Raw genomic sequence first — 16,485 nt, 5'->3', positions numbered from 1 at the left:
GTCAATTTTAATGAAACTGCGAGCACGTGGTTTTCGCCATCCACGTGGTCGCAACAGTTCTCAATGAGCGGCAACACATGTATGGTGACGTAACCCCTTGAAGAAGAAGAAGGAGGAGAAGCCGTGATGTGATTGGCCAAGATTGCTGCGATGTAACGGGTGCATATGGAAGGCGTTCTGGTGATACGCTCTGGTTTTTACAGAATTGCGGGTTCGAGGTAACTAAAATCTGTAGAGCTTAAAAAAAAAAAAAACAGAGAAGTCATTTTCCACAATCGTATTTGCGTCAAACGATCTCCATTGTCATGGCGATATATTATCATGGTCGCTTCAGAAGACTTGGAGCTGAAGAAAAGGACGAAGATGACGAACCTGGGAAATAAATGACAACCGCAGAAGAAAAGGTGAATGAAGAGAAGTCAGCGTCGTCCGATATGAGGAAAAGGAGAAAAACGAACGTGTTGAGTTGAAGGCGAAACGGGGCTGAAAAGAGGCGGAGCTGAGGAGGGGGCGGAGCTAAGAAGGGGACGGAGGGTCGCTGTGAGAGAGGCGGTGAAAGGGGCGGGGCCGTGTTTTCGCTAAGCCGATGCTGATGTTAGTGATGCAAAAGCGTGAGGGTCATGGCTTCTTCACCCCGTGCTCTGTGTGCCCCCCTGAGCTGTACAGCTGGGGATTGAACGCGAGGAAGTAAGTTCGCTTTCTGACTTTTAATAAAGTCTTTTTCGGTTCTTTTCACATTCCCAATCGTCTTGAGGCATCTGGTTACATCGGTTTCCTTGTGAGGGAAGAAACGGGAATCGTGACTGGGCTGTCGTGGGATTATGAATTAAAATTCCGATGAAATGTAATTCGATTTGAATGTTTCATAAGGAGGGTGTACATATCTGATCAAGACTTATGGTGTTGTGTTGGTGGTGTTGAGATCGTGTTGGATTAAGGTTTGGTGACATGACGTGGTGTGGTAAGCAGTACGTGGTGTGGAAAGCAGTGCGTGGTGTGGTGAGGTTGGGTGCGTGGTGTGGTGCTGTGAGGTTAGGTGTGTGGTGAGGTTGGGTGCGTGGTGTGGTGTGAGGTTGGGTACGTGGTGTGGTGCTGTGAGGTTCGGTGTGTGGTGAGGTAGGGTACGTGGTGTGCTGTGAGGGGTGCGTGGTGTGATGCTGTGAGGTTGGTTACGTGGTGTGGTGTAGTAATTTTGGATGCATGGGATAACAATGTGTTGTTGGATGTGTTGGGTGTGTGGTGTGGTGTGTCGTGAGGTTGGTTGTGTGAGGTTGGTTATGTGATGTGGTGTAGTAATTTTGGATGCATGGTATAATAATGTGCTGTGAGGTTGGGTGTGTGGTGTGGTGTAGTAATTTTGGATGCATGGTATAACAACGTGCATTATAATGTGCTGTGAGGTTGGGTGCGTGGTGTGGTGCTGTGAGGTTAGGTGTGTGGTGCTGAGGTTGGGTGCATGGTGTGGTGAGTGGTGTGATGCTGTGAGGTTGGGTGTGTGGTGTGATGCTGTGAGGTTAGGTGTGTGGTGTGGTGTGTCGTGAGGTTGGGTGTGTGGTGTGGTGCTGTGAGGTTGGGTGTGTGGTGTGGTGCGTGGTGTGGTGCTGTGAGGTTAGGTGCGTGGTACTGTGAGGTTGGGTGCGTGGTGTGGTGTGTGTCGTGAGGTTGGGTGCGGGGTGTGGTGTGTGTCGCGAGGTTGGGTGCGTGGTGCGGTGTGTGTCGTGAGGTTGGGTGCGTGGTGTGGTGTGTCGTGAGGTTGGGTGCGTGGTGTGGTGTGTGTCGTGAGGTTGGGTGCGTGGTGTGGTGTGTGTCGTGAGGTTGGGTGCGTGGTGTGGTGTGTGTCGTGAGGTTGGGTGCGTGGTGTGGTGTGTGTCGTGAGGTTGGGTGCGTGGTGTGGTGTGTGTCGTGAGGTTGGGTGCGTGGTGTGGTGTGTCGTGAGGTTGGGTGCGTGGTGTGGTGTGTGTCGTGAGGTTGGGTGCGTGGTGTGGTGTGTGTCGTGAGGTTGGGTGCGTGGTGTGGTGTGTGTCGTGAGCTTGGGTGCGTGGTGTGGTGTGTGTCGTGAGGTTGGGTGCGTGGTGTGGTGTGTGTCGTGAGGTTGGGTGCGTGGTGTGGTGCTGTGAGGTTAGGTTCGTGGTGTGGTGTGTGATGTGGTGCTGTGAGGTTAGGTGCGTGGAGTGGTGTGTCGTGAGGTTGGTTATGTGGTGTTGTGTAGTAATTTTGGATCCATGGTATAACAACGTGCGTTATAATGTGCTGTGAGACCTGAAGAGTAGTTGGTAGTTTATATTTTTTTGTTGTGCGTGTTTGTTGTTGTTGTTTTTTTTTCTCCTCGTTCCCTCCAGGCTGCTTGCCTCACACTAGGAATGCGAACGTTTCCTTGAGAGGAGACTATTTCATGGACGCACATGGTTTGTGCCATAATGCAATCCCCGGTATATCTGCCGTTTCTTTGGTGACGTGACGCGTACGGGGTTCTCGAGAAATTACACCTCCTCTGCTCTGATGATGGTATAGATAATAATAATACCAAAGTGTCTGAAAAGTGTAAGCGTGTAATTGTGGAGAAGTCTAAAGTAATTACGTGACGAGATGCAGTGACCGTGTTACTCGAGCTACGTGTGTTACCTGCACCAAGTGTTTCCCATTTTCACTGCAAATCGAGTCCAATAAGCTTGTTTTGACTGTCTTGTCTCAAATGGCGTAATTATCACTGTTGGGCCAATCCCTAACTCAGGCAAAATAAAAACACAGCTTGTTCATAAAGTAGATACTTCGTGAATTCTTGGAAATGTTGCGCATCATCACCGAGTACACCGAGTGAACTCTTGTAATGATCACTTGTACTAACACCTTCCCTCGGTGCCAAATACAACTTTACCACGGCTTGGACTGTGTGTTGATGGGTTATGTTTTTGATGGTCCCCCCCCCTCCCCTGGCCAACCCACACTTCTTTAAGCGACGGTTGTGCAATCCGAAGAGAACTAGTGAAATCTGTGTTACGTAAGCACAGTGCGACAGTGAAGGTTTTGTCCTCAATATGGCAGAAAAGTGTCATTTTTCCCCTCCCCTGTTAATGCGACAAAACCCCCGAGATGTGATGTGAAAGCCTACAAACTGTTCTTGGAAGGAATAACCGCAGAGAGGAAAACTATAATTTGCCTTGTTCCTTCCTCCTGAGGACGTTTAACCTTCGGTGGGTGCCCAGACAAGCATTACCCTAACACATAGTGCATGTGATTATGATTACCGTGGGTAGTCACCATGTCGTCTTTGTTTTAATAAATATAATGTAAACCATTAGGTAGCCTGAAGTAAGGAGGTGCATGGTGTAATGCCTTTTTTCAAACCGGTTTCTTTTCTATGAAATATGGCTTTCTTTAGGTTAAAAAGCTCCAACGATAGTTTGTTGTGAATTTTTTTTTTTTAACACCGGGGTGTGTTTGGTCTCTGTACGATATCCATACGGTGTATGATTCGTTGGTAATACTATGAATCCGCTTTCCCCAACTCGGGGGGGGGGGGGTGGGGGACCCTTTATGCACTTTGTTCCCTTTGGACGGGGAACCTGAGAAAGGGGCAGGAATTAATTTGTTCATGATGCTGGCGATAGCCCTCCTCCTCTTCACAAGGGACACCATGGGATCTTTAATAATGTCGGCAGACGGGGCACCCAGTTTAATTTCCATCTGAGGGACGGCACACACTTTGATGAATCGCCCTGCCGATGAAACACCAGGCTGGGAGTTTATAGCTGGGTCAGAATTCAAACGCAGGTTGGACAGCTTCGAGGTGAGTGTGCTTCCCTCCAGGTCTTCCTGCCAACCTGTTGGTGATATACTGGTTGTTCATTATTTTTGATTTCTAAATGTTACTTCTCATGTGCTTCGTTTGTCGCTTTGTTGCAGTGTGCCTTGAGCATGAGTAATACGTCCAGTCACGTGTTTGCCAATTCGGTCAAAAGCATGTTTGTGGCCACCTTAAACCCTTGTCATTGTGAAATGTGACTCACGTGGCTGAGGCACTCGCTGATGGTAAAATGTGAAGAGATCCTCGAAACCTGAGGCCACCATCCTTGTCGGAAAGGTTCTGTACATGCTGGGCCACCTGTCCCTGTGTGGGTCATGGGATGGAGATGTGATTGTGGCACATCTACTGCTCGGTTGGTAACTGCCTTGGTATATAACGGCTTCTGAATGTGAAGCATTGTTTTTTTGTGAATTAACAAAAGTTATTGCATCTGTTGTTGCCATTGCTGCCGGTACTTCCGATTCTTGGGGTTTGGGTGATGGGGTTGTAGCAAGTCCATCCATAAATTAGGGTAAATGATATACTGGACTTGGAACAAGGTAGGATAAATACATTGGTGTGTGTATGTAATATATAATGCAAGTTGGTCGAGAGGTGTTTTCACTCGACTCTAAACTGTCTAGTCTGGGTTTTGAACCCTAACCCAGCTATAAACAGTCATCCTGTTGTTTCACATCAATGTGTGCCTTCCCTTGGGTGGACATTAAATTGGATGTCCCGGCTGCCGACAGTTGGTGGGTGTTAAAGATCCCACTGTTCTTCGTGAAGAATAGGTGAGCTGCCGCCGGCACCATGGTCAACTTCCAAATTCCTGCCCTAACTGCTGCTGGGAGAGGGACGGCAAATCGCCCAGTATAACCCTTGCCAAGAAAATTGCTTCAGCAGCACCGGCACTCTGTAACAGAATGTGGAACATCACAAGATATATGTATATACCGTATTATCTTGTATTGTGTTTTGATTACATTGGTGGGAAAGGGTAAATTTACAAGAATGGGAGTGTTCGACAGAATCTGAGAAAATATATAAAGGAGCTGGGAAGGGTCATGTTAAATACATCACCATGTTTGTGTTTGAGATAGATAGACCCCAAGAAAGGGGCCATTATAAATTTGGTTTGCTGTACTTTAAAATAACTCTAAGGTTGATATTGTTGATGCATGACTTCTAGCTTGGGAAAATAGTTTTTTTTTTTTAATCAACTTTTGTTTACTGGTTTGTTTTCCGTTGTGTGAAACGAGGTGACTATCTACATTTTGAGTACTCTAACTTGTTTAGAGCAAAAAAGCGTGCACTGCAATTCCCTCCGATAAACATACTTATCAACCCTGTGGTGTATTGTTTATCTTGTCCGCTGACGCATATCTACTCTCGCCTTTACATCGGTTCGTCTTCCGTTTTTTGGCTCTGAGTGCAATTACTTCACTTGGTATTTTGCATGGCATTCATCCAATGTTAAGTTACAACAAGAAGTTTGTCTGTCCAATGACCAGAAGCTATAATTAAGGTCTGTAATATTGAAGTTGAAGGGAAATGATGTTGGATTGAATAAATATGGTCTGTTGGTTTGATCGAGTTATCTTGCATGTTGGTGTTACATTAGCTGTTTGATATGTTGTTCGAAAGCACCCTTTTTGCAGAAGGATTTGCTGAGGATGGCAATTAGCACTCAGGTGATTGTGGTGGTGGTGGCCATCAGCCTGTGTCAGTGGTTGCCCAGACTGACCATTCGATCTTCGACAGTTTCGCCCCCCTTCGACGGTACACGAAGCTTCATCGTCGGATTAAGGTTGATGATCTCGCATACGTTTGCTTTGCCATATGGAGGTCATTGTATGCAAGAAATGACGTGAGCTACTAATAAATGTAAAATCGAAGGCGAAGGTTGATAATTGTGTGTAATTTTCAGTATCTTGATATTAAACCTAAGCTTTTCGAGTGATCCTTCTTTCTACCTGTTGTTGTTTATTTTATTTTTGACCTGACCTCAAACACTTTGGATATATCCTTGGGACATTGCTGATAGTTTATTTATGTATGCTTCCGCTTCAATACCTCGGGGCATTGACTGCATAAGGTCGCCCTACTGAGAGGGAATACCTATCTTCATGCATGGAACAGGACACATACTTTTGAGCCTTGTGAAGGTTCCGTGCCCCCATGACGTTGAGATTAAAACCGAAAGTACCTGGAGCTGATTAAAGGTTGGATAAGTGTCATGCTTTTAGCCATGTGATCATTCAAAGAGGATTAGAATGTTCGAAGAAGAATTCTGAAAAGTCTTATAACCTTTGCTTTGCTTGGTGTTTAAATTTGTCTTTCCATTTTTGAGATGATGATGGCAATAACAGTTGCTCAAAAGCAACAAAATCATGTCGTGTCCCATTAGTTTGTGGTTGGTGGCTCAGAATTTGTAGGATTGGTCTGACTTTCATAAACTGGATGGTTAGGCCTGACTGTCGACCTTGATGATAATTGGAATCAAACGCACTGCAGTGAATGTAAAGCAAAAAGGCTTTCCCTCTCTCTACTAATGTAGCTTTGAAATCCTGTAGTGAGGAGAAAGTTTCTGACAACACTATCTTGTTTCTACCTCCTGGGAGCAGGACACATCCTCATTGAAGGAGTATGCATGATATTTGCCTCACCAGTTATGATGAGTCAAGCTTTAATGAACTGAAAATGCAGATTAAATGTTTGAATTTTTCTTTTTGAAACGTAGTTGCAAAAGAGATCTAACAGATGCTCGCTGAGCTACGTACCTTGAAATGCCATCATCGTGAATGAAATTTTGCGTCATTTGTAACTGCCATTTTATTGTAGTCATTGTAGGAACTTTGCCTTTAATGCTAACATTTCAATGTCATTGACTACATGTTCTGTCAAGCCTTCCTTGGGGTGTCATGTGTTATTGGGTTGTGCTATCTTAATGGAAACCATTCCAAAGGCTGCTGTGCATTGCACTGAACTCCAAAGACCTTTTAATTGGTATAGATTCAGTTTTGCATTCAACCCGGAGTAGGCCATGTCAATCTGCCAGAAAGGAAGTTTGTGAAATCATCTTGCTATTAATATGGTTATATTCTCATGCATCTGCAGCTTATAATCTCCTTTTGTCTTCACTTCCTTCCATCGAAGAATAAAAGAGTGGAAGTGTGTGGAAAACCATAATTTTGGGAGTTTAACAAAGAGGGGTTACAGGAACAACATTGGCATCTTGGGGGAGCTGGGAATGGTCCGATGGCAGAGGGAACTGGAATGGTGAGGCAATTAAAGAAAGAAAGAGGCCACTGACCTGTCTTCAGTATGAGAGAAGCAGGCTTTGTGCTTTGGCCTCATCATGGGACATTCCAATAATGTTAGTAACTTTAGATACCATGGAATGAGATATATATATATATATATATATATATATATATATATATATATATATATATATATATATATATATATATATACATACATACATACATACATACATACATACATACATACATACATACATAGACTCTTGGTGTGCCAACTCGTAGCAGTGTTCCATTGAGCTACAGATAAAGGCTTTGCAGGCTGAGAGTAGTTCTGATTATCTATGGAATGACTGATGATGTCCAGTTTGTGTCTGGCTTTGGTGGCCAACTTTGCTCTGTGGTCGTTCCAGGAGAGATCATGGCTGATGGTGATGTGTAGAAGTTCAAGAGACTGAATATTTTCGAGTGGATGAAAATGGAAGTGATTAGGTGGTTTTATTTATTTATTTATTTATTTTTGGAGTAAAGGGGTTTGAAATCTATGAGATTTGCTTGAATTAAAAGGCATGTTCCAGTTATCATACCAGCATCTAATCAATTGTGAATCAGCAGAGAGTGACACAGTTGTCAGTGGGGTGGGGAGTCATCAGCAAAAAGAAAGAAGTTGCTGTATGACAATGTGGAGTCATCTGCAAAAAGGGAGGTTTTGAGAGCAATGGAGTTCGTTTATGCAGATGAGGAATAAGTCTGGGCCCAATGCATTGCCTTGAGGCATTTTAGCCTCTATTGGAAGCAGAGAGGGTCCCATTGATAGTAATGTATTGGCTGTGTTCGTGGATGAAGTCAGAAAATCCAGGTATTATATGAATATATATATATATATATATATATATATATATATATATATATATATATATATATATATGTATATACACACACACATCATCTTCATTCGGCTGCTCCCATTAGGGGTCGCCACAGCTTCATCCGTTATGATCCGCATAATGATTTGGCACAGGTTTTACGCCGGATGCCCTTCCTGACGCAACCCTGGTCGCCCCTTGCGACACAGGGATCTTGTGTGTGTGTGTGTGTGTGTGTGTGTGTATATATATATATATATATATATATATATATATATATATATATATATATATATATATATATATATATATATATATATATTATGATTTGGCACAGGTTTTACGCCGGATGCCCTTCCTGACTCAACCCTGGTCGCCCCTTGCGACACAGGGATCTTATCTTGTGTATATATATATATATATATGTGTGTGTGTGTGTCGTAAGAGGCGACCAGGGTTGCGTCAGGAAGGGCATCCGGCGTAAAACCTGTGCCAAATCATGATGCGGATCATAACGGATGATCCGCTGTGGCGACCCATAATGGGAGCAGCCGAAAGAAGAAGAAGATATCTATATATATATATATATATATATATATATATATATATATATATATATATATATATATATATATATATATATATATATATATATATATGTATACATTAGTTAGTCGAACATGAGTATTCGTGGACTCCGCGTAATTGTGCATCAGAAAGTGCGACCTGCTTCTACATTCACACTTTGCGTATATGCGTTAAAAAAAATAAAAAAAATTGGCTACCACTAGTACGTGCCCGTTAAAAAAAAAAATAATAAATAAATATTCAAACCGCGGGCAACAAACAACTACCACACAGGCAGTTTCTTCGCTCTTGCGTGTCCGTACGTGCGTGGCCCGGAAATTCGCATATTATTCGCAATTTAGTTTTAATACCCAATTATTCAATTAGCGCCAACGTATTTTACCTTTTCGCAATGTCGTGGCAAGGAAAAACAAAAAGAGAAGAGAAGAGAGAAAAAATTTTTACTTCCTGGTTCTGAGCATACCAGCTCTCTGATGTTACCGAAATTTATCCACCGTGTAATATGAAAACGATCATAACTTGGGGCATTGTGTTTATCTATAAATGCGCATAAGAAATCGAGAAATTATTAGAATACACGAAGTCATCATTATCCGGAAGCCCGTACGTTGTAACCCGTAATGGGGAAACGCGGCTGAGCTTCCCTTCCCCATCGGCCACGCCCACGCAACAACGTGTCTTGTCATTGGTTTGGTAAATAAATGGCAATAACTTGGGAAGCACCTGTCTGAGTCATATCAAACCTTGAAAAGGCACATCCTCAGGTCCCCAGCAATATATCTGGCAAGTTTCAATGAGATCGGACCAGTGGTTGTCGAGAAACAGCGGTCACACACACACACACACACACACACACACACACACACACACACACACACACACACACACACACACACACACACACACACACACACACACACACACACACACACACACACACACACACACACACACACACACACACACACTGCTGGAATTATAGATAGATTATATTGGCCTTACAGGCTGTGGTACTTTATTGTTTCTGTTGAGATTGTTTTGTTATTATTCTTTCCATTCAGGGCGTTTTTTTTTTTTTTTTTTTTTTTTTTTTGCTCGACGATTTCCTTAAACATGTGTTGTCTCGTCAATGACTTGTCCGTTTGACACAAAATTTTAACCGTAGGTGCGATGGCTTGTGCAAAATTTTTTGGCAGCATCTCGCGTAGCGAACACTGCTCATAGAGAGCTCGGCGTTGTTCTTGTTCTTGTGAAGACAAAACCTTAACCTCTCGGACTCGGCTCTTGTATATACAAGATCCGGATCTCCTTAAATACTAAGCACATGTACACATCCTCGCATTGACGGTGCCTTTTTGAGAGCATCTATCATGAACTTTTAAATATATTCGGACATTTGCTTTAAAGTTTTGAAAAGTTCACGTTACTCTTTAAAGATTATTCCATTTATCGTATTGTAATTTCGTAAATACACTATTTATTTCGTTAATACATGATATATCGTAAATACATTATGACGGGTCTCGCTATTGGCTTAATCAAGGCACGTGACGAAATATCGGAAGTTGTTGTTGTTGTTGTTTTCTTTGTTTGTTTTTTAGCCGACAAAACCTTTAGGACGCTGCTCTTGGACACATTTGTCCTTGTTCATGCTGATAATGACGTCAAAAGTCTCGTGGGGTGGCAGCCATGTTGGTAAAATGGAAAACATTGGACATCGTCTTTTCTGGAACCACTCGCTGGAAAAAATTAAAATATTGCTCATTGTGAAGACCTCCACAAGGGGTATAAGTGGTGTTTACCTTGACGTCATTGGTGAAGTGGTATCCCAGTGAAAATTCGACATGTAGAATGCTGCATCCCATCAGTATGAAAATTTCTGAGGTTCATCGAGGAAAAGATGTGAACACAAAAAAATTATGACTTCATCTGTCACGTGGTTTTGTTCAAAAAAGGAAAAATTCTTCTCCAGAGCCACTTTCGAGATTGAAGTGAAACTGCACAAAAATGATCGTTTGGACATGCTGAATAAAGTTTGACAACTATGATGTCATCGGTCACATGGTCTGCCAGCCATCTTGCATTTACCCAAAAACCTTCAAAAAATCTTCTTCTCCAGAATGGCTGAGCAGATTGAGGGGAAACATTTCTCACGACTGGGATATTAGGGTGATAAAGAATAATTGACAGGTCACGTGGTTTGTCGGTCATATTGGATTGAAAAATATTAAATAATGTTTTCTCTGGTACCGCTTCACCAAACAAAGTGAAATTTGGCAAATATCTACCACCATTGCTGCATAAACTGTGAAAATGATGTCAAAGCTCACGTGGTGTGGCAACCAGATTGGATAGAAAAACTAACCTTATCCGATGAAGATGAAACTTCACACACGTGATCCTCGACCCAATCATGGGCAGAGTGCAAATTTTAAATGCCATAGGTCACGTGATGTGGCAGCCATGTTCGTTTGAAACCCGAAATTAAAACGCGTGTTCTCCGAAACAGCTTAATGCATCGATATGAATCGCATGACATCACATCACATTACATGGAGCAAGGGGAGGGGATCATAATTGCAAAGTTTCGAATCGATAGCAAAAGCGGTTTCCGAAATATAATTTATTTTCCGTGAAACAAATGTGGCTGCTAAACCACGTGACTGATGACGCCATTGTAAAATAAAATATAAACAGCAAGGGTAGTGCATCGTAACTGCAAAGTCCAGTATTGACAGGTGATTTGGTTTCAGAGAAATAATTATTTTATCATATATCTATATATTACTAAAACTCTTGTATGTATGTTCCTGAAATACAGCCAAAATGGTACACGATATCACAAAAAAATTTGGGGCACCTTACTCAGCATTTGCCTGCGGTGTGCAGTATCAAGTTTCGTTCATATCAGGCAATGAAAAAATATTATTAAAAAATCAATTCCCGATTCAATCAAGTACTCTTCGGGAGTATTTGATCAATGCAAACAGCCTCAGCGGTATAGTTCGCTGGAGCTGTCTTTTTTTTTTCTTGAAATGATTTTTTTCATCAACCTCTGTCACAACGGGAACCCAACGGGTTCACGGGTGGTCTAGTACTACATAGAGCTGTTTGTGTCTGTGTCATAAGCGCCACCCATTCTGCAGGCTACGCCTTCCCTCGTTTCAGCAAACGTCACAAGCACCGCCTTGTAGCGAGGCCACGCCTTTCCCTCCAGCCGCCCAGAAATAGCGGCCATATTTTTTGCTTCACATCGGTCAATATGTTTATACAGGCCTTCATGTACTGTACATTTGAAGACTCAACAACCCATCTTCCATTATAAAATAAAGCTACTGTTTCGAGGAAAGAAATGTACAATTTGATTACACCTCAAACGAGGTAATGCAGGTTTTGTTTTCAACGATCGTGGAAGCAGTTGAAAATACACCGCCCAATGAAAGTACGTGCTTGCTTGAGTCCTTAAGCCACTTGGCGAGCTCTCCACAAGAAACGTGACACAACACAAGCAAGCAATAACACTTGGTAATTTACTGAGGAAGGTGAAGGGGTGGGGTGATAGGAGGCAGTTGATGATGAATAATTGATAGGTCATGTGATTTGGTTGCTATGTTGTATTGAAGGAAAAAAAATTATGTTTTCATTGGGAAAAGAGGACGTTGTCGGTCAGGTGTCCAATCGAAGCAGAGTTGTATAAAAGTGGGAGGGGTTGGTGGGGGGTTGGAGGGCATGGTATCTGGCCATAACTGCTCGCAGTTCTAAAGCATAGTGCCTCTAGTTATTATTATTATAATTATTATTACTGGTACGTGGCCGTACGTGCAAAAAAAAGAAGAAAAAATTAAACTTTCAAACCGTGTGCCAGAAACAACAACCACACAGGCCGTTCCTTCGCTCCCGTGTGCCCATACGTGCATAGCCGTACGTGCAACCCCCCCCCTCCAAAAAAAACTTTCAAACAACCACACAAGCCGTTCCTTCGCTCTCGTAAACGACGACTGGATTGGGCCATTGTGTTTATCTATAAATGTGGATAAGAAATCGATAAATTATTAGAATACAGTAAGTCATCACTATCCGGAAGTCCGTACGTTGTAACCCGTAATGGGGAACGAGGCTGAGGATCTCTTCCCCATCGGCCACGCCTACGCAGCAACATGTCCTGTTATTGGTTTGGTAAATAAATGGCCATAACTTGGGAAACACTTGTCCGATTAATATCAAACCTTGAAAAGGCACATACTCGGGTCTCAAGCAATACACCAGGCAAGTTTCAATTAGATCGGACCAGTGGTTGTCGAGAAACGACGGTCACACACACACACACACACACACACACACACACACACACACACACACACACACACACACACACACACACACACACACACACACACACACACACACACGGCTGGAATTGTAGATAGATTATGTTAACACTTTAAGGTTTGTCTCCAGTATCCACCTGGGAAAATGGAAATCAGCTCCCATTAAAAAATAGCATAAAATTCAAAACGTCACAGCATAAAAAAACTAGAACTACGTTGTCGATGGCACACCATCGCATATTCCCGCGCACACTGCTTTGTCCCATTAACGCTAGGTGAAATTTTATCTTGCAAAATGGATTGACTTTTCTTTTCTATTTGATGTGCTTTATGACCAAAGACTTACTATGTTTACTAAATCAGAAGTCATTGCAAGCATGTCAACATTTCATGAAACATTAATTTAACACTGTCCAGCAATATAGAACTGTGCATCAATTTAATCATAGGAATGAACTGTGTATAATATTAATTATAATTATTCATAATCAATTCGATAAATACAGTAAAACCTGTGACTGTTTCTCACTCATGGGGGCCACATAAGTAAGTTCTTTATAAAAGAATTTACCATGTACAATGGTAAATGCACTTTAAAAAAAAATCAGCCCCCATGACCCCACCCCCTCTGGCTCGTCCCGAGGGGTCATATCAAAAACGTGACAGTGTTGTGCACTTCCCCATACATATATCTACTATGTCCCAAAGTTTCAAGTTCTTATCTCAAACGGTGTAGGAGGAGCTTTTTTGACCCCCTATCCGCTAAGTACCCCCTATCCCCCAAGCACCTTCTGATCATCATGTGTTTAAAAAATATGTTGTTAAATGTATAACTCATGAATATGTTTGATTTAAAAAGCTATGACAATTAAAAAAAAAAAAAAATCGACCCCCATGACCCCAACCCTCTGGCTCGGCCCCGATGGGTCATATCAAAAATCCGAAAGTGTTGTGCACTTGCCCATACATATATCTACTATGTCCCAAAGTTTCAAGTTCCAATTTCAAACGGTGTAGGAGGAGTTACAGGGTAAGACAGATGGATGTACGGCGGAGACAATCACAATATTCCCACTTTTCTTCGAAAGCGTGGGAATAATTAGGTGCAAAAACGGATCCCTTTAACTCCAGCCCAATTATCTTTCGTCCATTCATCAGCAAGGTCATGGAATCTATCATCGCAAATGACATAAAATCATTCCATTTCTCCAACAGCTTCATCTCGGATCATCAATTTGGATTCAGACCTGGTCACTCTACCTTGGACATGCTGCTTCTGCTCTCCCAACAATGGTGGAGACCCTCAATATCAGGACCGTCTCTGGACATACCTCAAGCTTTTGATACAGTCTGGCACCCTGCTTTTCTCTCCAAACTGTCTGCTTATGGAATCCAAGGTCAACTCCACTCATAGATTACTGATTTCCTCCACTCATAGACCTGTGAAGGCTAGAGTACCCCAAGGCAGTGATCTATGCCCAATATTATTCCTAATCTTTATCAATGATCTCACTGGCTCTGATGACTCCATTCTCTGCCATGACAATCCTCATCCTCCTGACAAATAGGCAGCAGTCTCTTCCCTCTCCCCAGACCTTGACAAAATGTATCCCTATTGTCCACCCTTTACATTCTACCTTGCCCCTCATCGTTATCTGCATCCCTTGTTTGTCTGTCTCTGTCTACTTTCTCCCTCCACCCTTCTGTTGGTGTTTCCCCTTTCTCCTGCTCCCTTTGTTATGTTGTGTCCTGATTTGGTCTGTGTCACTTGTCTTCCACAAGCCTCGACCTTGTTTAAAAATTAATCGATAAATATAACAACTTACGGTGGATATGTTCCTCAAAAATGCTGTGAATATAGTCGGGCCCCGACATTCGCGGGGATACGTTCTTGCCTGAAAAATACCACGAATGTCGGGGCCCGACTGTATATGTACTGTATATGTACTGTATATATACTGTATATATACTGTATATATACTGTATATATATATATATATATATATATATATATATATATATTGTTGTGGTTACCAAATTCGCAAACCACCATTCAGGTCCCTTAGGTGAGGTATCTCGGTAAGTATATGTGTAGTTAGGCCCAAACCCATTGTCTAGTGGGAATAAATGTTATTCATGCGTGCTGCGACTCTTCAGGATAGCCGTTTTTCTTTTACTATCTTTATTTTGGACCAACCGCCATTGTTACCACCACCAACCACAACATCAACCACCCACCGCGGCGCCGCTTCACGTCACACCTCGCAACCGTCGCATCGCCACCGTTCTTGCGCCGCTTGTGGGTACCGGTGTTGGACTCGTGCAGGGCGCGCGCCGAACAGCGTGAACAAAACCACGGATTTTCCACTTCAAAAACGGATCAAAAACGACACACGCCCACTTTTGTTCCGTCCAATCGGTGAGCGAGGGGCGATTTGGCCCCGCCCCCAGGGCGTTGGAGGGCGATCGATATATGCAAATTTATGGATCAAAAAGCATTCACGCCCACTTTTTCTCGGGCCAATGGGGAGCGAGGTGAAAGGTCGAAGGGAGGGGGTCAAAGATGAGAGAGCGAAGCCACGGGGCTTAGAAAAGCGACCGCGTTCGTCAGTCAAGAGGAAAAAATAGAGAGTTAAGACTTCGCGGGCGGTGGAGTTGGGAAGAAGAAGCAAGGAGTTGGTCGTCGTCGTGTGCGTTGGAGTCGGAGCAAAAGGAGACGGAGCTGTGGAGAGGCGGCGAGGGCAGACGAGGGGGTGCTCGCGTCGTGCAGGGAGCTGCACACCAGGGAGGCCGACGGCGCGACCTGCTCGAGGTGGAGACGCTCGTCGCGGGACTCGAGGCAGAGTAGAAATCCTCTATACCCCGAGCATCAGCAACCCCCTCCTGTTCCCCCCCCGCGCTGAGATAGTGTGACCAAGGGGGCCCCTTTCCCACCCCCTACCAGACACTGCCCGCGAGGCCCGCGGAGTTGAGGCACCATCGCCGCTCCGCGTCTCATCACCAGACGGGTAGGCCCGACCCGGTCTCGGCCTCAGGCCCGCCTCATCTTTGAGGGTGTTCTTTTCCTTGGTTTTGGGTATGTGTTGTCGGCGCCGTCTGTGAAGTAAAATTGTATAAGTGTTGCCGTGTGCTCGCGTAATCGGTATTAGATCTGCATTGTCGCATTTGCTTTTTGTGTAAAATTGCATTGTTTCTCTTCTTTTCTATGGGCTTTTGGTGGAATTGAATATGTGTGCTTTCCGTTCATCGCGAATAAATGTGCTTTGTGTTGAACTGTTTCCCGCTTCGCTTCGTCTTTTCCTCTATTGAATCCCCATCTTACTTCACGTAAAGGGTTGGTAGTGGGCTGAATACGCCCGATAATTAATCGAACCGTCGAGGTCGACGAATAACACCGCTCGGTTATCCCGATAGTACGGAACGGGTCGCTTAAGTGGCCCGTGTCCGAAGTCGACCTGCGGCGAGGTGCGACCGCCCGGTCTACCCTCCGTGTGGGTACTTAGGTAGGTCGAATTTGGCGAGCAACCCTATCCCACGCGGGGGCTGATTGGCTCGATCGCGGTGAGACCGAAAGGTCCACCCGTGACTGATTCCCGGCGTTAGTCCGAGAGGGTCACGACTGGATTGTCCGTCCGGTGGGCGACGTGCCGCGA

General features: G+C 43.8%; 1 protein-coding gene across 9 annotated transcripts in view; it reads left to right on the top strand.

The window, feature by feature from the left end:
• Window positions 1-240: 240 nt before the first annotated feature.
• The window catches only part of LOC147010886 (uncharacterized), a 122,270-nt gene continuing 106,025 nt past the window's right edge, over window positions 241-16,485 (top strand). For 2 of the 9 annotated variants that reach the window (XM_085860154.1, XM_085860151.1), the window contains exon 1: window positions 242-687. Coding sequence is in view for 4 of the 9 variants with exons in the window: in XM_085860146.1 (XP_085716272.1) it covers window positions 3,707-3,787 (81 nt within the window). In the remaining 5 variants the exon portion in view is untranslated. Of the gene's footprint in view, window positions 688-2,339; window positions 2,430-2,484; window positions 2,506-2,549; window positions 3,192-3,546; window positions 3,788-3,843; window positions 4,158-5,445; window positions 5,595-16,485 lie in introns of those variants that run through there. The other 7 variants (XM_085860147.1, XM_085860149.1, XM_085860148.1 and 4 more) reach the window with 7 other exon arrangements.

This window comes from Eptatretus burgeri, chromosome 16 (genome assembly GCF_056783735.1).
Source record: "Eptatretus burgeri isolate ZD-2024b chromosome 16, Ebu_testis_v1, whole genome shotgun sequence".
Classification (NCBI taxonomy): domain Eukaryota; kingdom Metazoa; phylum Chordata; class Myxini; order Myxiniformes; family Myxinidae; genus Eptatretus; species Eptatretus burgeri.
Note: the sequence above shows the minus strand (reverse complement) of the source record. Positions and strands in the feature narration are given on the sequence as shown.